Here is a 24,353-nt window from a genome sequence, read left to right as displayed (position 1 = left end):
TGAAACATTTTTGAGATTTCAGATTAAACTTTTTATGGAAGATTTATTATTATTAGCCTTCCATGAATACAGGGGCATAATATTTAGCTGGAGAGACTATCATTTATTTTGGGGCTCCCTTCACAAGCTTTAAGGCACATTACAGATGCCAGAGGGGTTACGTCCCCTTCCCACTGAAATTCAGTCACCTCTGGGGAGGGAGAGAGCAGCTGTTCTGAGGCCGCTCACACAACCCAGCGGGTGTGGTGGCTGATGCTTTCCCCACACTGAACTACTTGGTGAATTACTGCAGGATTTAAAACTCCAGCAGATTGTTCAGAGTAAGAGCACTTAGTGTTGTATGGTGTGTATGGCATTCCTTGGCATTTTTACTTTCACTTAGTAATGCCAAATTTTAGTTACACAAAGACTCTTTGACTTCATGGCCCTTCCTTCAAGTTAACAGGAAGGACCTCGATTGATTCTGCACTATTCAGCTCCCTGGGAAGAGGTTTGTTCTGTCTGAGCTCTGGCTACCCAGGGGAAGGGCTAATTTAATAAAAACGTGAGCAGAGGCAGGATACTGCTAATTTCAAAACTGCATCTGCTGGCTCTTCTGTGTGTATCAGTCACATCTGCTGATGTCAGCACTTCACAGACCGTGCTGTTGCCATTCGGTGACTGAGCTGCATTCTCTTGCATTCAGGCATTATTAAAAGCACCGTTCATGCCAGTCCAGCTCCAGAATCCAGCAACGAGTGGCCAGCACCTGGAGTAGACTCTTCACCTGGATCAGAATTAACAGGGGTGATACCTGAACCAGAAAGCCACCCGGCTTGATTAAGATCCTTCCTCCCGCTACCTCGGTGAGTTTGCATCCTTTGGCAATTAGCAAAAGCAGCGTTTGACTTGCAAACTGGGCACATTTGCTCTGAATTCCTGAGACACAATAAATCATTAACATGTTATAAACTTATGCATAGTTATAATGGGTACCATGATAATATACTGAGTGTAGCACAAATGGATCTTGGGATCAGCTAGCAGATGTAAACGTGTCAAGCTCTTCGTCTCAAATCTAATCCAGCCTCTTGCTTTTAAAATAATAATACTTTTGAAACAATGTCCTCGAGGCACTTTAGAAACAGAATTAATTCTCCCATCATTCCTTCACAGGGGAATATAATTATTGTAATTTTACAGAGCAGGGAAACTGAGGCACCAAAAGATAAAATGACTCACTCAAGGTCACATGGTGAGTCAGTGGCATCCAGGAGTAGAACCCAGGAATCCTGGCTCCCAGTTGCCTGACCTAACCATTAAATAAAAGGTTTTATTTTCACTGCCATTGCTGATGGCAAAGGTAGCTGGCTTATCAAGGACAGGGCCAGGAGTTTGAATTTAGTATATTGCCAATTTCAAGCTCTCAAAACAAACGAGTCAGCCCCTCCCACCTTCATCCTCCAAATTTGTAAGATTTAAAAAACTAACTGAAGTGTCCATTAGTGTCATGTTTGTCAGGGGCCACGGTTTCAAACTTTTTCTGGAAAGAATAAAGAGGGCTAGAACTTACTTTTGGTATTGTGTGAAAGCTAAGACATTCAGGTAATTATCTGCATCCAGACATTACTGCTTTACAAAAAGCACCAAATATTTGTGATGAAATCATGAGACTTGGCAACCCTGAGTAAGATCAAAGGAATTAATTGGAACGAACTTGACTGTAATGTGTTTCCAGGAGATTCACGGCCACATTGTCACAAACACAGCCAAATTCCTTATAGAATGCTGGAACTGGAAGGAACATCGAGAGGTCATTGAGTCCAGTCCCTGCCCCTACGGCAGGACCAAGCACCATCAGACCATCCCTGACAGATGTCTGTCTAACCTGCTCTTACATATCTCCAGCGATGGAGATTCCACAACCTCCCTAGTTAATCTATTCCAGTGCTTGACCACCATGACAGTTTTTGCTAATGTTCAACCTAAACCTCCCTTGCTACAATTTAAGCCCATTGCTTCTTGTCTTATCATCAGAGGCCAAAGAGAACAATTTTCTCCCCTCTTCCTTGTAACAACCATTTAGGTACTTGAAAACCGCTATCACGTCCCCTCTGTCTTCCCTTTTATAAATTAAACAAACCCAATGCTTTCAGTTGTTCCTCCTAGCTCATGTTCTCCAGACCTTTAATCACTTTTGCTGCTCTTCTCTGGACCATCTCAATTTTTTCCACATCTCCCTTGAAAGGTGGTGCCCAGAAGTGGACACAATATTCCCCTTGAGGCCTAATCAGGGCAGAGTTGAGCAGAAGAGTGACTTCTCCTGCCTTGCTCAGGACACTCCTGCTAACGCATCCCAGAAGGACGTTTGCTTTTTTTGCAGCTGTGTCACACCGTTGGCTCATAGGTAGCTTGTGGTCCACCCTGAGCCTAGATCCCCTTCTGCGCTGCTCCTTCCTAGGGCAGCTGCCTCCCATGGGGCTGTCCCCCTAGCAGATTATTTTGTTCCTCTTTAAAGGGCTGCATGAGGGCTGGTTTGTTCCACTTTGTACCCGTGAAACTGATTGTTCCTCCCTAAGTGGGGAACTTGGCCTTTTGTCTGGATTGGCAATTTCTCTCCAATTTGTCCAGCTCCCTTTGAATTCCGACCCTGTCCTCCCAAGCACTTGCAGCCCTTCCCAGCGGGGCATCACCTGCAAACTGCCTCCCTGGTACCCCTGTGCCATCACCGTAAGATGTGACAAGAGAGGAAGGAACAATCCCTGCAAGTGCAGGAGCCCCCAGGCCCCAGCCTGAGCCCTGCCCGCAGAGCTAGAGCACTTCACCCCCCGCCACCCCATGTCAAAGACACTGGAAAGGGGGCGACTTTTCGCTTCCATTGGTCAGCTTCCCTGCCTGTCACCCTCAAACCCCGCCTCTCTGGGAGGGATTTCAGCGGCTTCTCTATGGCTACAGCACACAAGGGCAATCAGCCCCCCGAAAGCCCAGGCGCTGGTGCCTTCCCCGTCTGCGGGGCTGCTGGCGGGGGCCAGGTTCCCCTGGGAAGCGCAGGCTCGGCGCGGCTGCAGGGCGCATCCCGCCCCGGCTGAGATGTAGCCAGGGCGGCTCAGACCCTGCCCGCGCCTGCTCCTTGCACGAGCCGCGGCTGCTGCTCCGGGCTTTGCTCCCTCCTCTTCTGCGCTCTGCGAGTTGAGCCCCTGAATTTGCACGCCCGGGAGCGGACCTGACCGCCCTTGTCCCTCCATGAGGTGAGGCGGCGTCTGTGCGCGGGGGGCTTGGATTTGGGTCCTGCCCGGGGGCGGGTCTGCACCGGGGAGCAAAACGGCTAAAGGACTCCCGTGGCCGCCGAAGGGGACGGCAGGGAGTGAGGTGTGCAGTGCATTGCAGTGCAGGTGCAGTGCATGCAGCGTCGTGCAAAGGCAGCGCGCGCACCAGCCGCTGGGGGAGCGGTGCAGGCTGAGGCAGCAAAAGTTCGCTGCATGCAGCCGCCTGTTGTGATGCAGTGCTGCAATTGCGGGGGGGGGAGGGGGGGCTCTGCGTGTGTTGGTTCCGCCTTGATTGGGGTTCCACACACCCCCCCCGCTTCCTCCAGCTCCCGCGCCGTGCAGGGCTGTGGCACTGCTGCCTCAGGAATGGCAGCTGGGCTCGTTTGCAGCTGTGCATTTTGTGGAGGGGGGCGGGGGGCAGCCAGAGGAAAGGGGAAATATCAGGTCTGGGAAAGGGAGGATTGGGGTGAGGCGGGGTTGGACCTGACCCACTACATGCAGGAGGGGTCAGATAGGGGTCGCTTCTCTCTGCATTGCTTGGGCTGCTGTGCTTTTCAAGGGCTTACCGCCTAAGGAGAGGCCAGCTGGGCCGTGACCGGCAGGTTAGAGAGGCGCTTATTTTTGTGGGATGCTCTTCCTCCTTTGAGCATCGTTTGTCTGCACTGTCTTGCTGCAGAGCCAAAGTCCCTCTCACTGACCACTCAGCTCCCCCGTCCTGGAATCTCCATCCCTGGAGATATTTAAGAGCAGGTTAGACCGACATCTATTAGGCATGGGGACCGTGCCTGGCCCTACCATGGGGGCAGGTGACGGGACTCGATGACCTCTCGAGGTCCCTTCCCGTCCTAGTGGTGTAGGATTCCTGCAAGGATGCTGCATATTTTAATTGCATCTCTGTGCAGCGGTGTTGGAACAGTTGTGTTTGGGTTTGTTTTTTTTTTTGAATAATGCAGGGTGCTGAGAGCAAACTGGAAACCCTGTGGAGAATGGAATCTGCTTAAGCGAAAAGGGTGTGATGGCAACACTCCTTCCAGCCCTGTAGGCTGAGAATTCCACCTTTCGAGCAGCTCTGATCCCATTTCCGTGGCTTGCAAAATCCTCCCAGATACTTCCTCATAAACCAGCTGCGATGGACTAGGTACACAAGGAACCAGGCATGATGTGAAAGCCAGCAGTGGTAGCCTCCCCAGGAGGAGACATTTGCTCTGTCCCTGGTGAGGACATTGCTGAAAAGGCACCGAGGTAGCTCCCTAAAAACAAGCAGTGCAAAGGGTTAGGGCCTGTGTGCAGCTTACAGATCCCTCGTTCGTTGTCATTGCACTTGAGTGTGTTCTCTGTACCTCGTGGGGTTTTTTTTCCCACATGTGGGGGGTGGGGAAGGGAAGGGAAGGGGCGACTAACACTTGTTCCTTGGGGGTGCTGTTTAGTTCCAATCGTATGTGTGATTCTGGGGTGGAAGCCAAGGGATGAGTTCTAGTTATTAGCGTAATCAGAATCCCAGCTTGGGCACATCTGTTATTGCTCTCCATTTCCAGGGCACTTGACATGTTAAGCCCCCAACTCTCCTGTGAGGCTGTAAATATGGGGAAACCAGGGCACCCAGAAGGGTGGTGAGTTCCCCCAGGGTCATGAAGTAGGACAGGAGCAATGTGTCCTCCACTTGTATTTCTGCCCATGGGTGGAATAAATGTTGCTCTCTGTTAATCAGCTGGGCAACATCTGAATCCCTCCTGAGTGACTGCACAAACGCCCAACTTATGGGGAACACTCGAAAGCCAGGTGATGAACACAGGTCTTTTGGGTTCCAGGTTCCCGCTCTAACCATTAGACATGCGTCCCAGTGAATAATGCTCTGTTGGGATCAAAGTCTGCTCTTGATGTCCGTGAGGAAAGAGGAGCCAAAAGCTGAGGATGCAGGGGGCTGAGAAAGGCCAGTTCCTCCCCCACCTTGGCCCGTGGATTCAGCGCTGTGGGCAGGACAGGGGAAGTAATTCCTTCCCTCTGGGTCCCATGGGGATCCCAGCTGCGTACGAAAGCTGGCCTGCTACTGTCCTCCCCTGCATCCCTGGAGCAAGCCCTCCAACCAGGCAGGGGAGCAGTCCCAGCTGGGGGAGGCAGCGTGGCAGTGGGAAGCCATAGAAACCAGCTGGGGGATCCGTTCTGGTGATCCCCTCTCTTGTGGTGGCCGGGCAAACCTAGCTCCTGATGGACCCATCTCTCAAATCCTGCCCTGGTGCAGTGCATGGAGGGGCTGGTATGGCCCTTAGTCCTCAGCTGGGTTGTTAGCCCATCTTCTCTCTGGGGGTGGTGTCATACACTCATTGCTGGGACACACAGCACCCCACGCCCTGTGACCCTGGCATGCCTGGCCTTAGCATTACCTGGTCCGTCTTCCTCCCTCCCTCCCTGGCCCACCACCTGCATCTCGGCCTCTCTGTTCTCTGCCTGTGATGTTTTGCCATTACATTATGTAAAATCCACAGAGTCTCAGCTCAAAGTAGGTCAGGAAGCTGTTTTCCCTTTGCCTGCCTGTTCTGCCAGGCATGAACACCCAGGAAGCGGGGAGGAAGGCAGAGAGAGAAGTTGGGGAGCTCTGTGGTAGGAGTGGGATTGCAACGCAGAAGGTCTAAGAGCTGATCTCAGAGACCAAGTCCTGGGTTTAGAGAACAGACAAGCGCAGGGTTCCCTGTAAACAGAGCGTTTGGATGGCCACCCAGGAGAAATTCGAATGTTGCCTAGCTGATGAGCAGAGCACCCGCAGCCGGCAGCCTGTGTTCCTAAGTGTGGTGCTCATATCTGGGTGCATGCAACAAAACTGATTCCACATGCGGGTGGCACACTGGACAAGCCTGGCTGCTGTGATCTCACAGGACCAACCATTGCTTAGATTTATTGGGGTTGGTCTCCTCCAACCTTCATCGTCAGTGATTTTGTGACTAGCATTACGACGACCCTGAGTTTCCCTCTCCTGCAGAATCAGGGCTCGTTTCCCTGGGGGAAGCCGTGGTGCTGGCAGGGAACTTGTTTAGGGCTCAGTTATATAATGTGACTCGAACACGGGAGTAACACAATCCAGGGGCTACCATGGGGGAACCCCATCCCCACAACCGTTACTTCTGCAGAATGGATGAGCCCGTAGTAACCCATGAGTGCTGAACCGATGCTGTTCTGACTTCTGGAGGTTGTGCGGTAACGCTGCTGGCTAGATTTTTTTAAAGAAATCCAACGGTAGGAAGCCAGAAACCCCTGCAGGGGCTTCCAACTCTGCCCATCCCCTCTCTGGCTGCGCTGACCCAGCGGATTCCAGGTGGGCAATGCAAGGGGCAGAGGGGCAGGGAGAAGGAGATTTATGTAACGCCTTCTGCGCCTGGCTCACTGTTGTGACTGGCGTTATGTAACTGGTGCTCAGTTCTTTGTCTGCGCTGGGGCTGGCAGCTGAATGTACCCAGGGCTTGTCACCATGGTTACCAGCATCTTTACAAAGTTCCCTCCAGTCCAGATGGTTTCATTTTCTGGCTTTTCATCCTCTGGAGGGAAAAGCCCTGGATTTCTGGCTGTCCTGGAGAGAGGCAGCACTGTCTGGTGGTTAGAGCGGGGGAGTGGGAGATTTGGAGACAGAAACTAACTCTGCTACTGACACTTGGGGTGACTTTTTTTTCCCCTACCCCCGCCCTAAGCGCCACAGCTCAGCAGCTCTTGCATAAACACTGCATTTATTTGCCACACTTGATGAGTGGCTTTTCCTCTGCTTCCAGGAATTTCTTTACTGAGCCAAGGTTGGCACCATGTTCCCCATAAGCTGCGCGTCTGTGCAGCCATTCAGAGGCCACCCAGCGGATTAGCAGAGAGCCCACAGCTCTCTTTGTTCTCGCAGGTGGTGCACAGCTTTACCTGTCTCAGTGCACGTAACAACATTTATTCCAACCATGGATGAAGAGATGAGCGGGCGCATTGGCTGTCACCCCTTGAAATGCGAGTCCCAAGCGACTCCCCTGTCTTGTCTTCTAGGAGGGCAGGGGAGGGTGTTGGCTTGGGCCGCAGGCGGGTGCAGGAGGCTGTTTGCTGGGCTCTAGGTACCCTTCCCTGCTGAACAGATGACAGCAAAGGTGTCCCATGAAGAGGCTTCAAAGGGAAGAGCCCTGCATTGCTCAGAGGAGCCTCCCACTGCCCTGGAATAGCCTTTCCCCCCAGTTCTATGGTAGATTCTGCCCGTCACTCTCTCTCCCCCTGCCCCAGCCCCCAGTGCGGTGTTTCCTCCTAGAAGGGGTAGCGGCTGGGTGGGAGACAGGCTGGGGAGAGGGGTGGGCACCATCTCTGCTACAGCAGGATCCAAAGTTCACAGCTTGGAAGGAACTTCCCAGTCCCCGCTGGGGCTGCTTGTGCTCGGCCACCGAGAGCCGCTTCAGCTGTTCCTGCCTGACCTCCGTTTTCTCCTCCAGCCTCTTCCTGCCCAGTTAACGAACACCCGCCAGTTTGTGCCTAGCATAGAGCCTTGGGCAGGGCCGGTGGCAGGGAAGCACTTAACGGACAGCAGGGGGTTGCGACTCAATCCATGGCTTAAGCCAAAGAAGCATTCATCAGATACCCTGTCCGGGCTGATTCCCCCCGAACTCTGACACTCCAAGTGCACAAGGTGCAGGCTGACAAAACTACTTAAAACTCCCTCTTTAAACCCTCCTCTGCACCCCCCCTCCCAACACGTGCATCTGACGAAGCGGGTCTTTCCCCACGAAAGCTCACGCTCCACAATATGTTAGTCTGTAAGGTGCCACAGGGCTTCCTGGTGTTTTTAAAACACCTGGCCTCTAGGGTGTGCTTGAAGGCTTCCCAGGTCACGGATTCCCTGACCCTGGGCAGTACCTGCCACCCCCCAAGTGAGAACCCCCCGCTTAAAACCCAGAAAGATACACTTGATGTCTCCCTAGGGGGTAACCCCAAGCTCTGACCCCTCCCTTAGGAGAGAGCTTGAAAACGAGACATTAAGCCGCAGTCTGACACCCGACTTTTCAGTCTTAGGCCTGGATACACACAGCCCCTTTTCTAGGACACAGGAATCAAATCATTGCTTTAAAATTATTAACAAAACAGAAGATAAAATATACCAAGAAAGAATACTTGATTTCTAGGTTTTACAGATCAGCTAAAAAAAAAAGAGTTTAAAGCAGAGAGAATTACTTCCCGGGGATTCAGTTTAGCAGTGACAGTGTTTGGGGGGGGAGGGGGTGGCACATAAGCCAGCCCAAGCAGTCCCACACCAAACCCAAAATAAAAAATAGCCTAAGCGTGTGTTTAACTAAACATTTCCTTTCTACTTACATAGCTGTATGCCCAGATCTCCCTGTGGCCTGGCTATTTACTGAAGTCCTCCAAGCCTGGTTCAGACTTAAGCCACCTCTGTGTGTCCCTCTCCTCCAGCCACACCAAAGAAAGACCCTCTCAGCAGGCAACTGCTTCCATTCAGAAATCCCCCTCTCTCTTCCCATTGGCTTCCCCAGCTGACGGCCAACAGAGAAGCCACTCTCTCTGGGGTTAACCCTTGGCAGCATTCACTCCTGACATGCCCTTATATCCTTAAGGGCCTAGGTTCTGATCCAAAGCGTGCTGAGATCTGTGTATAGATTCCCATTAACACCACGGGACTCTGGAGCGGGGCCCCTAGTTCTGCAGGCATCGGGCACGTTAGCAGCATGGCTGATGCCAGTTGTGATGTGGGGCTTCTGAGCTGCAGCGCCAGGTGCCCTCCTGCAGCGAGAACTGGGCCGGCCCCGTGGGATAGACCCAAGAGCCCCGGGGGCCGGGTAGCCACTGTGAGATAGCTGCAGAGAGCTGCTGCCTGTGTCTGGAATCGGGACACAAGCAGAATCGTTCCTCCCCGGGCAGGAGAATGTGTCTCCAGGGAGTCCCTCTGCAGCTGGCTCTGTCCCTACCTGAGAGCTGGGAACAGACACCTTCCGAGGAAATCGGGGCTGGAAATGAGCAAGGGACTGATTGAGTTCATCCTGGGGACCGAGTTACAGTCTAGCAGATCAGCCAGAAACCCTCCTAAGTTGACGGGATGTAAAAGCCCAGGCTAAATGGCAGGTTTAACCCATTAAAGGGAAGGGCAGCTGGGGGGGCCGCTCCAGCACCCCGCTCTCCTCCATGGCATGCTGGTGAGCAGGGCTGCTCCACCCTGGACGGAACTTCCCTGTCCACGGTGCTGCTGCGCATGGGGGACATTCCAGCACAGCCGGAGCAGCCCCGGTCCCCAGCGTGCCACGGGCAGGGATGCTCCAGCTTGGCCAGGGCAGCCCATCCCTGGCAAAGGGGGCTGCTCCAGCCCCTAGTGCTTAACCATAACCAGTAATCCTCATCAATTTAGGATAAGGCTTATTGGTTAACCAGTTAACCATTAGTATCCCTAGTAAGTTCATTAGCCTCTTACCCATATGAAGAGCATTAATACCTTGTGTGATTGAGGACATTGTTTAAATCCAAGCCCTGACTGGAAATCCTAGGAAAACGACCTTTCTGGTTAGGTATGAGGTGAGCTTCGACTCCTTGTAGCCTAGGAGTTCAAAGGCCTGGCTGTCAGGAGGCCCCGATTCTAGTCCTGGCTCTGCCACTGACTCCCTGCGTGACCTTTGGCAAGTCACATCTCTCCAAGCCTCAGGTTCCCCATTTGTAAGTGATGTGTTGCTTGTGGCATGCAGAGGACTCAGAGTCTCAGATGAAAGCTTCCGCAGATGGGAGAGGGTAGCAGAGTCCTTCGGGGCGGTATCCGAGACTGTCCCCAGCGCTCATGGGCAGGGGCACCCTCTCATTTTTCCCATCCATGGATGGAATAAATTTTGTTCTGTGCACTGAGGCATGTGAGGATGTGCACCACTGCTAGACACACATGCCGCCAGTGTTGGGCACTCTGCTGGGCGCTGCTTACCGGCCCGGACTGGGTAAGGGCAACCTATGCCACGCTTGCTCCCACGGCTGCTGCTTCAGCCCCACGGATACCAGCGACATGGGGAACCCTGTAACGAATGCTGGTCCTGCTGCTGTATCCTGCAGCTCAGCTCTGAGCACATACCGTGAAGATGCCCCCATTCTGCATGTGCCAACCCTCCTGCCGTTTGAGTAGCGTGTGAGCTGCGTCTGTAGCAGCAGAAGTGGGAGAGACGCTTAAAAAAAATGCGACTCCTTCCAGACCGTGCGCCCCCTGCGCTGCAGTTGGCTTCCTTCCAGCTGGCCTGTACAGAGGGCAGTCTGTCCTCATTAGAGCCTGAGTTTCGCTTCGCGGCCCTGCTCGCTGGCCGGTTGTCAGCACTGCTGGCTGAGCGGGTCCCACGCTGGGCGTTTCCAGGGGGAGTCGGCCTTGCGCACCGTGGGAAGCATTAGGTTGAAAGATCTTCCAGGGGCTTCTCGGCAGGCTGTGAAACAGCCACGCGCTGCCTTGTTCTGCCTGCTCTGCAATGGACGGGGGGATGTCGTGGGGTTTCGTTCGGGCTCCCTCAGTCATGATGAGACTCGCGGGCAGCAGAGGTCCCTCTGAGCAGCGCTCAGCTTACAGGGAACACCGGTCCTGGGGCAGAACCCCCTGCTTTGCCCTCTGGCAGCCCTTCCCCACCCAAAGCTGCTGCCAGTGGGTGGCTGGGAAGGGTTTGTCGGGGGCTGAGGTGACTCTGCTGGGATTTATACAGCTGGACGATTGCTCTTCCCTCTCCACCCTGCAGGGACTGGTGGGCTGGCAGGAGCGCAGCGCCTGGCGGTGGCTGGGGAGAGGGCTCCCAACAAGCCAGCCCCTTCTGCAGCTGTGGATCCAGCTGTGGGCGCCTGCCCTAACAGCCCACCCCACCAATAATTCACCGCACCAGCCTGAGTAGCAAATGCGCTTCAACCTGTCCAGCAGGATGGGGGAACGTGCCTAGCCCCCTGCAGGGACCGGTGCTTGCAGGCTGCCAGCCCCCAGACGAGTTTGGCCCCTGCAGGGCAGGGCGCTGTACCTGACACAGGCGGCGTCTGCTCTATTCACCTGCACCCAGGGGCCAGTCGCTGCGGGGATGGTGGATCGCAGTGCTGGGCCGTGCCACCGTCCCTCACTTTGCACCCAGGCTCCGGACCCTCGGCAACTGATCTTGGCGTTCAGGCCGTAGGCGGCATGCGAGCGCCTCGTCCTTTCACACCCGGGCTCCCGTCTCCTGCCCCAAACGCCTGCGAGCCGGCGTGCCCAACAGTGCAGCTCCGGCCGCCCGCTTCAGCTTTGGGGTTTGCTGCTTCAGCTCCAAAGCTGAACCTGATGCTGCCCTCTGCAAGGCCTGGCTAGCCCCCGCCGGCTTCCCTCCTTGTCGTCCAGCAGCCCAGGCGGGTGTGGCAGGCAGGGTTACCTGAATGGAGGCCTCCTGGCCCTTACAGAGGCAGGTCATCCAGTGACGGACTAGCACTGAGCTGGCTCCTGCTCCAGGGAGCTCGCAGGCCAAGAGGGGCCCCTGCCAGGCCCTGACTGGTTTGGGGTGGTGAAGGCGGAGGCCGTGCTTGGCTCCTGCTGGGGGTGGCCCCGACCAGGATCTGGCAATCTCCTGCCACCTGACTTTTCACACCTGGGTTTTGGAGTGACGTCATTAAACCCTCCAGCTCCTTGTCCTGTGCTGTTCGGACCCCCCAGTTCTGGGCAGGTGCCGTGTGTAACTCAGGACCAGGATGGAAACGCGGATGGTTTTTCAACGTGCTCTTCATTCGGGTGTTTCTTCCCTTGTTATTGGCAAGAGGCAGAGACTCCAATTCGTGGCAAGGCTGGGTGGACTTGGAGCCGAGTGGGGCCAGCAAAGGGGTGAGGTGCTGGGCTGAGGGCATCTCCGGGAGGTGCTGCTTTGGAAGCAGGGCTGGCACTGAGTGCTGTTAAAAACCGCCTGGCGTGGGTTACACTCCCCTGAGCCGCTTCCTGGCCCATCCTGCCCCTTCCCAGCACTTGGCTTGTAGCAGTAACCTCCATCCAACACCAGCCTCCCCTTGCGCCTTGGCTACACCTGTTCTTCCTCCACCTGCTGAGCCCGCACCCTAGATCCTCTCTCTCCAGAGCACCTCCTCCTTCCTCCTGCCCAACGCTCCTTCTCGGCAGGCCTGGCCCTCCGGGCAGCGTGGGGTTGTTTCAGGTTTAACCTGCCGGCTGGGCCGAGGGTGGTAACTGGTTCCCTCTCCCCTCGTGTTCGTTGGACGTTCTGGTTAACGAGCAGTTCTGGAAAGGGCTGTGTGGTGTGGGCGCCTGGCAAGGGCCCAGCGGGTGTGGTGGTCACAATGCTGCTCTATCATCCCCTCCGGCGCCGGGCTCGGGGGCGTTCTGAGCAGCCACCGATAAGCTGGTGTCTTGCCACTCGAGTTTCTCTCCAGTCAGAGGGGCTGCGTGTGTCACACCAACTGGCTTCCTCCCAGCTATCCCCGGCTCCTCCCCGGGCACTCAGCCAGTCAGGCACAGAACCCAGGAGTCCTGACCAAAGGGGACTCGATAAAGCAAAGCGTTTCTCTCACTCCCCTGTCCAGCACGTGTCTGGCGAGCACAGGAGGGGGGCCTGCCGCTGCCCTTGGTGAGCCAGGACACCTGGGTCCTGCGTTCGACGCTGTTCACGGGCCTGGACCCTCCTCTTGCTGTCACCGCGGTGGCTTTGCCGGTGGCACGAGGAGGGAATCGGGCTGGGTATTGTCTCCAGTGCCCCACTGGGGCTGTTGCAGGGTCTCTGCCGGGGGCACCTGCCCTGATACGCTGCACGTGGCAGCTCCAAAGCTGGAGGAAGGCACGGCGGCCGCTGGACCCATTCTGATTTGCCCTGGGGTGACGCTGCTGGCTCCCTTCCTGCTGATCCACACCAGTTAAGAGCAGATCAGCCCACTGTGGGGAGGGGGACAAAGCGCTCTGGCTGCAGGGGCCCGATTCCCCGCTGTTTGCACTGGGTGGGGGGGCGTGAGGTGCAACAGAGCCAAACAGCAGCACATGCCAGTCCCTCTGCGTGGGGCTGATGCACAGCCCAGGGCAGAGCAGAACCAGCCTCGGCCGTGTCCTGCACCCGGCGCTCTTTGCCCCCCCCCCCACCCAGAGAGGGGCCAGACCCTCAGCAGCTGTGAACAGAGCCAGGGGGATTCCCCCCACCTGCAGACCTGGCCTGGGAGGGGAAGGGTTCGGTGGCCGTAGGTCTCCTGCTAACAGCTCCCCCTCTCGCCCCTTGCCAGGAAGCATAATGCTGACCAGCATCGCTGATGGGATCATGTGCTGCCTCATCGGCAAGACGCCCAACACGGTGGGGCCCGGGGACAGCGTAGAGTCCGGCGACGGCTACAGCTTTGTGGAGGTGAAGCCCGGCCGGGTCCTGCGGGTGAAACACACCCTGCCCGCCCGCCAGCCTGAGGCGGGGCCCGAGGACCCCCGGCCCGAGCGGGGCGTGGTGCACTGCAAACGCAAGATCACCATCTACCGCAGCGGGCAGCTGGTGCTCGAGAACCTGGGCCAGGCCGTGCGGGCCGAGCTCCTGCACGGCCAGAACGGGCCCGTGGAGTCCCGCGGCACCGCGGAACTGGAGGTCCTGGACGTTGCCGCCAGCGCCCGGCCGGCCGCGACGCCCAGGCAGTGCCGCAAACGCAAGCTCAAGAAGATCATCCACGTCGACTGCAAGAAGCAGATCACCAGCTGCAAGGGGACGCACAGCGACGTGGTGCTTTTCTTCGTCCACGGCGTGGGCGGGTCCCTGGACATCTGGAAGGAGCAGCTGGACTTCTTCACCAAGCTGGGCTACGAGGTGGTGGCCCCGGACCTGGCCGGGCACGGTGCTAGCTCCGCCCCACAGATCGCGGCCGCCTACACCTTCTACGCCCTGGCTGAGGACATGAGGGCCGTCTTCAAGCGCTATGCGAAGAAGAGGAACATCCTCGTCGGCCACTCGTACGGGTAAGGCGCCGGCGGGCGGCAGAGTCTGGCTCGGTGGGTTCCCAGGTGGGGCGGCCTTGTGAGCGGATCTCGGCGCTCCATCGAGGGCAGGACTCGCCGCTGAAAGGAAGATGATAGGATGAGGGGTCTCTGCTTTCCAGGCTGGTCCCACCTGTTCCAGCTGCATCACACCACTGGGCCATCCCCCTCCTGGACTGGCCCGTAGGAAGGCAGGGGAAGCCCCCAGGCTGCTCGCCCCTTGTCCCCGCAAGGAATCTAGCGGCCCTAGTTGCAGCTGCATAGACAGTGCAAGGTCAGGGAATTCACAGACCTTTCCTGCACTGGCTCTGGTGGGTAAGGGAGCTGCCTGGCCCAGCAGCCATGAGACTGTCCCTTTAATGATAAATCCCTGCTCCCCCAGGCTCCTTGTTGATGTCTCGGGGGTCCCAGGAGGAGTATTTTTATTTGGTGCCGAAATCTGGTCAGAAACTTTGCAAACCCAACAGCTGGCCAGCCCAGTACACCTCCTGCTGTCTCTTGTTAAGCGGCACGTGAGCCGTGCCAGGGCTCCCTCTAATTTTGTGTGTGGAATAACTTTTGTTCTGTGCACTGAGGCCTGTGCCAAGGTGCACCACCAGCAGACACACACACGCCGCCAGCTGTGGGTGCTCTGCTAATGGCCTGGGCGGCATTTGACTCTCTCTTGCGTGGCCGCCCAAGTGCTCTGCTCCTAGGGAACGCTGGTGCTGACCCCCCAGCGGATTCAGCCTTCAGCTTCAGATCACAGGTCCCAGAAGTGCGTGTGGCAGGTGCTGGCCAGTTACTGCCTCCACTCCCCACCCTTCATCCCCACACCGGAGGGGCTTCCACTTCGGAGCTGCTGTGTTGGATCCTGCTTTATGGACACAACCGAGCTCGACCTTCCCTGGAGAGCAGCAGTGCTTAGACCTGGCCATTAGCTAAGCTTCTGATACAGTCTCCCAGGGAGGTTGCATCCCAGGGCCCTTCCTGTCCTTAGCCCCTCTGCTGGGACTGCCATCCACAGGCCTGGTTAGCGGCTGCGATGGTGGAAGTCTGGTGTTTGGCAGTCACCTCAGCCGAGAGCGGCTGCCTCCTTGCACAAAGGGCTCCATCCAGACCTGATCTGGGCTGGAACTGGGGCACGGCCCCCTCGCTTGTTCCAACCCTGGGACTCCCAGTCCCTCCCTCTCCATGTCGATGTTCCCCCAGGACTCCAGCCGGCTCACGGCAGAGGCAGAGCCTGGCAGCTCCTGCTTTCCAGCTGGGGACCAATATGGGTCTAAGCCAGTGTTCCCTGTAAGCTAAGCCCTGGGGCGGCTGCCCAAAGGTTCCAGGGCCAGGTGATTAGCAGAGCTCTCCCAGCAGCCGCTGTGTGGTGCACATAAACAAACAAACAAACGGGTGGTGCAATTCACGAACGTTTGTGAGCAGAGTAATTAGAGGGAGCCCTGGAACCCCCATTTCACTGCAACCTGATCTCCCACCGGCACTCTAAGGGCTTCCCTATGCTGTAACCTCGCGCAGGGCTGTGAGAAAACACCCTCCGAGCGCAGCAAGTTCCAGGTGGTGCCAGCGTGAAGAGGCAGCTCCTAGCTACTCCCCTCCTGGAGGGGTTTACCTGGTATACTAGGAGGGAGCTCTGACCACACTGCCCCAGGCGTGCTTCCTTCTTAGCTGTGCAGACAAAGTGTAACGTGGGCAGCCAGGCTGCGCAGAGACCCCTGCTGTGACCTCCAGGCAGGCGGCCCAGGAGGGGGAGTGAATGCTCACCGCCAGGGCGGATGACCTGTCCTGCCTGGTGGAGAGGATGCTATAAATAGCAGTAAGTCCAAGAAAGTCAATTAGGCAGCAGTTAATCAGTGCAAAGAGCAGGAAGGGGAGTTTGGGAAGGAGCAGGTCTCCCTGCAGCCCTGCCAGGTATTTAAGGGAGCAGAGAGGAGAGAGCTGCTGGCTCAGAGCCGGGGAGTGAAAGGGGATTAGGTCTGACAGGCGGATGTAGATTCCCCATCCCCCTGCCCCAATCCGTGTGCAATTGACACTCTCGTCCGTGCTAATGATCCATTTGCAGGGCTGGGCGGATCGAGGGCCACAGCACCAGGCTCACGGTAGGGGCCGTCCCTGGCTCTGCGGCACTTGGACCCCAGCCACTGTGCAGCAGAGAGAGAAAGGCACAGAGGTGTAGGGCTGGGAGAGCCCTTGGGACGTCATTGAGTCAAACCCCCTGCTCAAAGCAGGACCAGCCCCAGTTAAATCTCCAGCTGGAGTTATCAAGCTGGGACTTATAAACCTCTAGGGATGGAGATTCCACCACCTTTCTTGGTAACGCATCCCAGGGCTTCACCACCTGCTGGGGAAATAGTTTTTCCTAATATCCAACCTACACCTCCCGCTCTGTAACTTCAGCCCCATTGCTCCTTGTTCTGCCCTCTGTCACCACTGAGAACAGCCTCTGCAGAGCCGCCCTGCAAGAAGCTGAAGGCTGCTGTCAAATTGCCCCTCAGTCTTCTCTTCTGCAGACGAATAAGCCCAGATCCCTCAGCCTCTCCTCATAGGTCATGGGCTCCAGCCCCCCTCGTCATTTTTGTCACCCTCTGCTGGGCTGTCTCCAGTGCGTCCACATCCTTACTGTAGTGGGTGGCCCAGAACTGGATGCAATACTCCAGATGTGGCTTCACCAGTGCTGAATAGAAGAGAATAATCACCTCCCTAGGTTGGCTGGCAATGCTCCCCTATAACGCAGCCCAATGGGCTGTTAGCTTTCTTCGCTACCAGGGCACATTATTAGTTCATATCCAGCCTCTCGCCCCCTGTGATCCCCAGGTCCTTTTCTGCAGAACTGCTGCTTAGCCAGCCGGTCCCCAGCCTGTAGCAGTGCTTGGGATTCTTCCGTCCCAAGTGCAGGATTCTGCACTTGTCCTTGCTGAACCTCATCACTTTTCTTTTGGGCCAATTCTCCGATTTGTCTAGGTCCCTCTGGCCGCGATCCCTACCTCCAACGTATCTACGTCTCCCCCTAGCTCAGTGCCATCCGCAAACTTGCTGACGGTTCAATCCATCCACTCCTCCAGGTCAGTAACACAGATGTGGAACTAGCCCAGCCCTAGAACTGATCCTGGGGGCACCCCCCTTGACACCGATCGCCAACCAGACAGAGCCGTTCAGCGCCACCCATTGGGCACGACGATCCAGCCAGCTTTCTAGCCACCTTGCAGGCCGTTTATCCAATCCCTCCCCCGTTAACGTGCTGGCAACGATCCTGTGGGAGCCTATCAAAAGCGTAGCGAACGGCCAGGTCTAAGCGCTGCAGTTCTCCTGGAAGGTCCAGCTCAGGTGTCCATAAAGCAGGATCCAACCCATCAGCTCCCTACAGGCAAAGTAAATGGTACAAACAGGCTTTACCTGGAGCAACGGGACGCGGGCTCTTTGGCTCCCGGGCAGCCCGTGTTCCTAGTGGGGGGGTTGAGGGTGGCCGGCCGAGCTGTGGACAGGGCAGCCCAGCACTGAGCTGGCAGGTCGGGGTGACGGACGTTGGCAGAGCTGCTGCGTGCGAGGCGCCCGGGGCTGGCCCAGCTCCGGAAGAAGGTGCGCCGCCTCCCTGTTGCAGAGTGCGGGTGGGAGCTCCCCATCCCAGCCCTCCAGCACTGAAACCGACGAGTCTCAACAGCCCCCGAACTTCCACCCCAGGCGGGGCTCCTGCAGCCGGGTCAGCGCCGTCTCCTCCTCGCAGGGTCTCCTTCTGCACCTTCCTCGCCCACGAGTACCCGGACCTGGTGCACAAGGTGATCATGATCAACGGGGGCGGCCCCACGGCGCTACAGCCCAGCCTGTGCTCCATCTTCAACATGCCAACCGGCGTCCTCCACTGCCTGTCCCCCTGCCTGGCCTGGAGCTTCCTCAAGTGAGTTGCCAACGCTTCTGCCAGCAGCGGCCGGAGGAAGGTACCCGGGGGCGGAGGTTCGTGGAGGGGGTGGCAAAGCTGCCCTGCCCCCTGACTCCGTATGCCAGGACTGTTGGTGCCTTGGGCTGCGCCAGGCAGAGCTGCACTGGGGGCAGCCATGTGCATTAGCAGCTCCCCAGGCTGCTTGCCCAGCATATCCTCTTGGGAGCCAAAGGGGCTCGTGTGCGTCCCCCACCCCGCAGCCTTTCCCAGTTACGAGAGGGGCCTGGCTGCAGCTGAGCAGCGTCGTGCAGCAGGAGCATCCGCTGGGCTCTGCCGTTACCCAGAGTCGCTCCATTCGCTTGCCCAGCTGGCAAATGGCTGCTCCCCCCCTCCAGCCAGGCTCACTCCCCGGACTAGCTGTCTGCACTGCTGCACACCCAGCTCCCCTCTGTGGGGCTGTGCCGTTAACTCTGCCCCGTTCTGTGCCCTCCAGGGCCGGCTTCGCACGCCAGGGTGCCAAAGAGAAGCAGCTGCTCAAGGAAGGCAACGCCTTCAATGTGTCTTCCTTCGTCCTGCGGGCCATGATGAGCGGCCAGTACTGGCCGGAGGGCGACGAGGTGTACCACGCCGAGCTCACCGTGCCAGTGCTGCTGGTGCATGGGATGCACGATAAGTTTGTGCCGGTGGAGGAGGATCAGCGGATGGCCGAGGTAGGGTACCAGCAGCCAGACGCGTGTGGGCTGAGGAGCAGGGGTCCCTCTAGTTTTTTCCATCCATGGGTGGAACCAGTTTTGTTGCGCACTAAAGCCTGCGTGGATGTGCACCACCCCCAGAAACACTGCCGGCTGGGGGAGCTCAGTTCACCAGCGGGGCGACTCACAGGGCCTCAGTCCGCCTGACCTCCGCCCCAGCTGTGCGGGAGGGGGAGCGGCTGGTGCTGGGTGTTTCCCTAAGGCCTGACTGCCGCTGTGTCCTCCGTCCCCAGATCCTGCTCATCGCCTTCCTGAAGGTGATTGACGAGGGCAGCCACATGGTGATGCTGGAGTGTCCGGAGACGGTGAACACGCTGCTCCATGAGTTCCTGCTGTGGGAGCCTGAGACGCCTGCCGGGGAGGGGCCGGCGGCGGCAAAGAAATAAGCCCCCCGGCGAGCGGTGACCTGGCTGCTGCTTTGTCGGGAGGAACTTTCCCAGGCAGAGCGAGACGGGGGCTGAGGGCAGGAGCCGAGATTTCCTTCCCTGGAGAGGGCTGGCGGGCAGCTGGGCAGGTCAGCTTGGCAGGGCCTGGCAGGTGCAGGCTGGCAGCGGACACGCTCCCTGGACAGCATGGCTGGAGCCCCTTCACCCCGTTCCTTCAGCCGCTCCTTTCTCCAGTGCCAGGGCCCCATTTGGAGCAGAGGGGAAGGAGAGGGACTACGCAGGACCTTGAGGTGCAGCACAAGGCCGGGGGGGAACCAAACTGGGCCCTCTGGGCGCAGCCGGGGAGGCGGCCCTGCTCCCCAGAGCAAACCCTCACCCTTCCCCAGGGGGCTGGAGGGGCTGCGGTGAAGCTGTGTGGGGTCTGGGGGGAGCTGCCGCTCGAGGATGGCTCAGCCCCGTGGGCAGCCACTTCCCCACTCTTCGGAACAACACCAGGCTTCAGCGGTCCAGGAGTCAGCACCAGGCAGCTGGAGCTCCTTTCGAGAGGGCCAGCGGTGGGCTCGGCCTGGCTGGACCCAGGTCCGTTTACAGCTTAGGGCACGCGTGGCTGTTGGAGGCAGCAGGCTCAGGCTGCCTGGTACCGGGAGGAGCTGGCGCAGACTTTCAGCTGCAGCTCCCAAGGGAGACCTGTGGCAAAGTCCTGGGAGAGCTGCCAGGAGGGAGGCAGAGGACTGGCCACCAAGCCCACCTGGCTGGCAGCAGAGCAAGCTGGACTAGTACCTGGTAGGGTCAGACCCTAGAGAACCCTGGGGCTCAGGCAGGGAGCGACAGCTCAGGCTGGCCACTAGCTGCCCTGCCTGGGTGCTGGGCCCATAGAGCTGGTTGGCACCAGGTCTCTGAAAGGAGGGGCCCTGCAGCAAAGGGCAAATTCTCCAGGGTTTGGTGCCACAGCCCCCTCCAGGGGCAACTTCAACCTACGCCACCACGGTGAGGAACTTTTCCCTGGCCTTGGCCACCCTCCGACCACCAACCTCCAAGGAGCTGGTCGGGTCACAGGAGGTTCTTGGGTACCTGATTTCACAGAATCCTCAACAGCTGGAACTGGAAGGGACCTGGAGAGGCCATCGAGTCCAGTTTGCTGCCCTGCCGGCAGGCCCAAGCGCCAGCCAGGCCATACCTGATCAGGGTCTGTCTGACCCGCTCTTATCTCCAGGGATGGAGATTCCCCAACCTCCCCAGGCACTTTGTTTCGGTGCTTAGGAAAATCTTCCCAGCAGGGTGGTTAATGGCCAACCTTAATCTGCTTGGCTGCAACTTAAGCCCACTGCTTCTCATGCTTCTGGAAGCTGTTTCTCCAGCAGGCAGCCCAGTACCTCCCCAGCTGGCTTCACTACGAATCCAAACATCTCCCTTTGCTGGGGCTGGGCCCTGCCTTTCAGAGCAGTGTCCTCCCCAGGCTGCCGCCGCGCTTGCACACAGACAGGGTGGTAGCCCCGCTGGAAGCTGCGTGCACCCAGATGCGATGCAGAGGGAGCGGTGACACCTCACAGCCCCACCATTCACGCTGTGTTGGTCCCTGGGAGAGGCACCTTTTATCCTGGTTGGGAGTTAGTGCGGGCAGGGGAATGCTGCCAGTACCAAGGGTCAGCGCACAAGCCAAGCAGCCCTATGTCCCTGACCGACGGAGTTGTGCAGCAAGAGAACCAGTGGCAACTGCCCCCCACACCAGCTTTTCCTCCGCACCGTCAGAACCAGCAGGGGGGCAGGAACCGGGGGAGGGTGGACGATGAGCCTCTTGCGGGGGTGGGGGGGGGCTATGAAAAGTTGATAGAGGGTCTCCCCTTCTGCATGGACTGAGGTGACTATTTGCTCCAGGGTCCGGGTGCAGGACAGACTGGCCCAGAGGGGTACACGGAGGGCTGCTGCATGCTAGAGGGGTGTGAGCAGCTGCACTGCTGTTCCCCTGCTGCAGCAGGGTCTCCTGCCCACTCCCCGCTGCCCAGAGCTGCGTTGGTGCCGCTAACAGCCCGTCCAGGTGCAGTCCCTCCGTGGGCGCACGACTGCACCCCCAGCCCACTGCAATGCTGCCCAGGCCGGGCTCAGGGGTCTCTCCTTCCCCTGCTCATTCATCAAAACCAAACAAACAACTAGACCCCAGCCTCTGTCCTGCACGGGCCACTGCAGCGCCCCCCCACTTTGCTCCGCTGGGAACAGGGTGAGGCAGGGCCAGAGCTGTTTGTGGCACTGAGCCCTAGCAGAACACCACCTCCACCGGCACTGGGTCAAGGACTGTTGGAGGCCTCCTAAGTGCAGCTGGCGCCTTGGTCTGCACAGCCAGGGCCGGGGTGCCAGCCCCAAGCCTGCTCGGCCTGGACTGTAACTGCAGCGGCCGTGTCCTCCCCAGGGAGCTCAGCCCCAAGCATGGCCCTCCCAGCAGGGCTGATGGCTGCAGTGGGGAGGAAGCCCTATGCCGCCTGACCTGCCCCCAGCCTCGCTGCTCCTCGGGCCCCAGCAAGGGTTGAGGATGGATGGCAGAGCCTCCCTCCTGGGCTCGGGGGGAGGTGCCTGGCCCCTGCCCAGCACTGGGCTCTCGGCACTCGTGTCTCACGGTGAGAATTGTGACACCTTTACAAGGACATTGCAAACCTGTGTCCGTTTACACAGCTGACTTGGCCTCCAGTGAACGGCGCGACCCAGCAGCTGCTCCGACTCTGGCGGCAGGCGCCTCTCGACTGCTGCACCTACGCCCCTTCCGCCTCATTTCCACAGCTGGACAACACCCGTTAAAAGAGCGTCTCTCTTCTCCTCTGTGTCCTTTGCTCTGGGTGGACACCGCCTGGCACTGCAGCCTCTGGCTAGTTGCTTTCAGACCAGAGGCAGCAACCTGCTCTGTACACACCTGTCAGAACTGGCCGGTCCCTAACAAGGAAGGTTAACATCCAAACAGAACCTGCTGTGGTTGTGGGACTTGGAGGTGGGATGTAGAACGGGTCAGGACAGAGCCCCTCCAGCCTGCTGAGAAAGCACAGGGGACAGGAACTTCCTTGCTCAGCCCTGTTCCACTCTGAGCTATTACTGTGCCTGTTGGGAAGCCGCCCTGCTCTCGATCATGGTGATGTCTGCCCAGCCTTTTGTTGCATGCTTGGAATCAGCTGCCACATTTCAGTGGGCAGGGAAACGATCTCGCTGTGGTTCAGGAAGCCCTGGCTGGCCGCAAACTACAAACAGGCCGTTCTCTGGGCAGAGGTTTTGCAGGGGTATCTCAGCCAGCTCAGGCCCTGAGCAGCAGGAAAATGACCCAAAATCTTGCTCTGAGGGACGAGCTGCATTGGTTAGGCACTAAGCAGCAGACAGGCTCCTGCCTGGAGTTTGTGGTTATGAGGAGGTCTGGAAATACTACAGGTTCAACTTCTTGTATAGCACTCTTGGGACCTGACCAGGCTGGATGAGAGAATTTGCCAGATAGTGGGCAGTTAATATTGTCTAGCGCGTTCCCACCGCTTCTGGGGCTCTTAGAGGGGTAAATTACAGCTCGGTAACAGCAGAGAACACAGACAGCCAGGACTGGTGGTGGGAAACAAGCTTCACGGGATGCAGGAAACTGGGCTACACCAGTGACGAGTGGTCGTCCGGGTGCCTCAAATCATGCCGGATTGAGGCTGTTGCTGGATAAGAGTTGTGGGCTGGAGGGGTTCAACTTGTAGCACTGGTCAGAGAAAGCTGAGGGGTCTGCCCATGGCACCCTGATGCCAGGGCCAACGTGGGCACACGCTAGACTGTGTGCTGCAGGCAGGACGGGGGGCAGCTGTACAGGCAGCCAGAGGAGACCACTCCAGCCCTGCAGCTCAAAGGCATCTCGGCTTATTGCAACAGGCACCGATTGGCCCCAGCAAAGGAGGCAGCACTGCACCCACTTCTGCCTCCCCCAGGCCCTAGGGAGTCACACCCAGGGGTGTGAAATGCTACCAGCCCCCCCTTGGCACTCAGGATTAATGGGTGTCTAAAGCCTGGGGCAAACAGGAGGGGGGTCACCTGGGTCCAGCAGGGTGGGGGATGCAGAAGGGGCCAGGGCTTTGGGTTAGGTTCTCTCCGGCTGCCTGGCAGAGGTTTCCAGAAAGCACTCTGTGCCCCCAGCAGCTGGAAATACTCATCTCCTAGAACTGGGAGGTCATCTAATCCAGTCCCTGACCTCCGGTCAGGGCCAAGCACCGTACCTGGTAGCTATTTGCTCTCAGCCCTAAATAGCCTCCTTAAGGCTTGAGCTCACAACCCAGGGTTTAGCAGGCCAATGCTCAAACCATTGAGCTGTTCCCTCCCTGGAAGAGAGCTGCCCTCACTGGTCTGCCACACAGTCTAATTCGATCACCCCCAGCCCCTCCTGGCAGCGGAAGCCTAAGTGCTCCTTCCGCTCCTTGCGCTGAGAAGCCCCCGGTGACCTGGCCGCTGGGCCGAGGGGGCTCTCCCAGGGTCCGGCCGCTGCTTGTGGGGACGCAAAGGAAAGTTGTGCGTTGTGATCCAGCAGTTCCAGCCGAAGCACTCGCCTGTGAGCGTGTCACGTCACACAGTAAAGACCCACTCTGTCCTCGGCGCCTGTGACTTCGCTCGGACCCGTCCTGCTCGCCGGGGCCAGGCCTGCTGTGTTCTCAGACCTCAGCCTGGGCCTGCTGATCGGCTCACGAGGGGGGGCTTAGTGAGTATTGCAGCAGGAGGAAAGTAGTGTTCTCCCCCCGGCAGGGCACACAACTTCCTGTTCTCAAAGGAGCTAGAGCTAGTCCCAAGAGCAGCCCAGATCAGCTCAAAGGTGCGTGGGAAAACCAGCTGTGCAGATCGACCTCGCCCATCGGTCTCCTGGAGTTTGATTTAAGGGGTCTGCTAAGGACCTGCTAAATCGATTGCTGGTGGCTCCCTCCTTGAGCCAGCACTTGCCCAGGTCACAAATTTCTCCCGTTAACCTCCCAGAGGGGGGACGCTGCAGTACTTTAACCTCCGATACGCTGCCTCCAGCTGCGCTAGTCTTGCGGCTGGAGTCGCGTCTCGGGCTGACTTTCTCTGATAACGCAGACCTGGTGTTAGCCTGAAGAGGGCTGCAGCCCAAGGGAGCAGAGAGAAAGGGGCGTGAGGGAAGGAACAGCGAAGCCCTGACTGCGGGGTGGAGATTGTGGGTGGGGGGCCACGCTCCTTCGCCAC

General features: G+C 58.0%; 1 protein-coding gene across 2 annotated transcripts; it reads left to right on the top strand.

Annotated features, from left to right (window-relative positions):
- Positions 1–739: 739 nt before the first annotated feature.
- ABHD8 (abhydrolase domain containing 8) lies at positions 740–20,915 on the top strand. Of its 2 annotated transcripts, none has more exons than XM_074978381.1 (5): positions 740–845; positions 13,437–14,148; positions 17,876–18,046; positions 18,522–18,738; positions 19,014–20,915. In XM_074978381.1, the coding sequence occupies exons 2-5, from the start codon at positions 13,445–13,447 to the stop codon at positions 19,164–19,166; spliced, it is 1,245 nt and encodes a 414-aa protein (XP_074834482.1). In that variant the 5' UTR covers positions 740–845; positions 13,437–13,444; the 3' UTR covers positions 19,167–20,915. The 2 variants fall into 2 exon arrangements, with proteins under 2 accessions (XP_074834482.1, XP_074834481.1); XM_074978380.1 differs by lacking the exon at positions 740–845 and adding an exon at positions 2,920–3,227.
- Positions 20,916–24,353: the final 3,438 nt, after the last annotated feature.

The sequence above is a fragment of the Carettochelys insculpta genome, chromosome 27 (assembly GCF_033958435.1).
Source record: "Carettochelys insculpta isolate YL-2023 chromosome 27, ASM3395843v1, whole genome shotgun sequence".
NCBI classification, from domain to species: domain Eukaryota; kingdom Metazoa; phylum Chordata; order Testudines; family Carettochelyidae; genus Carettochelys; species Carettochelys insculpta.
Note: the sequence above shows the minus strand (reverse complement) of the source record. Positions and strands in the feature narration are given on the sequence as shown.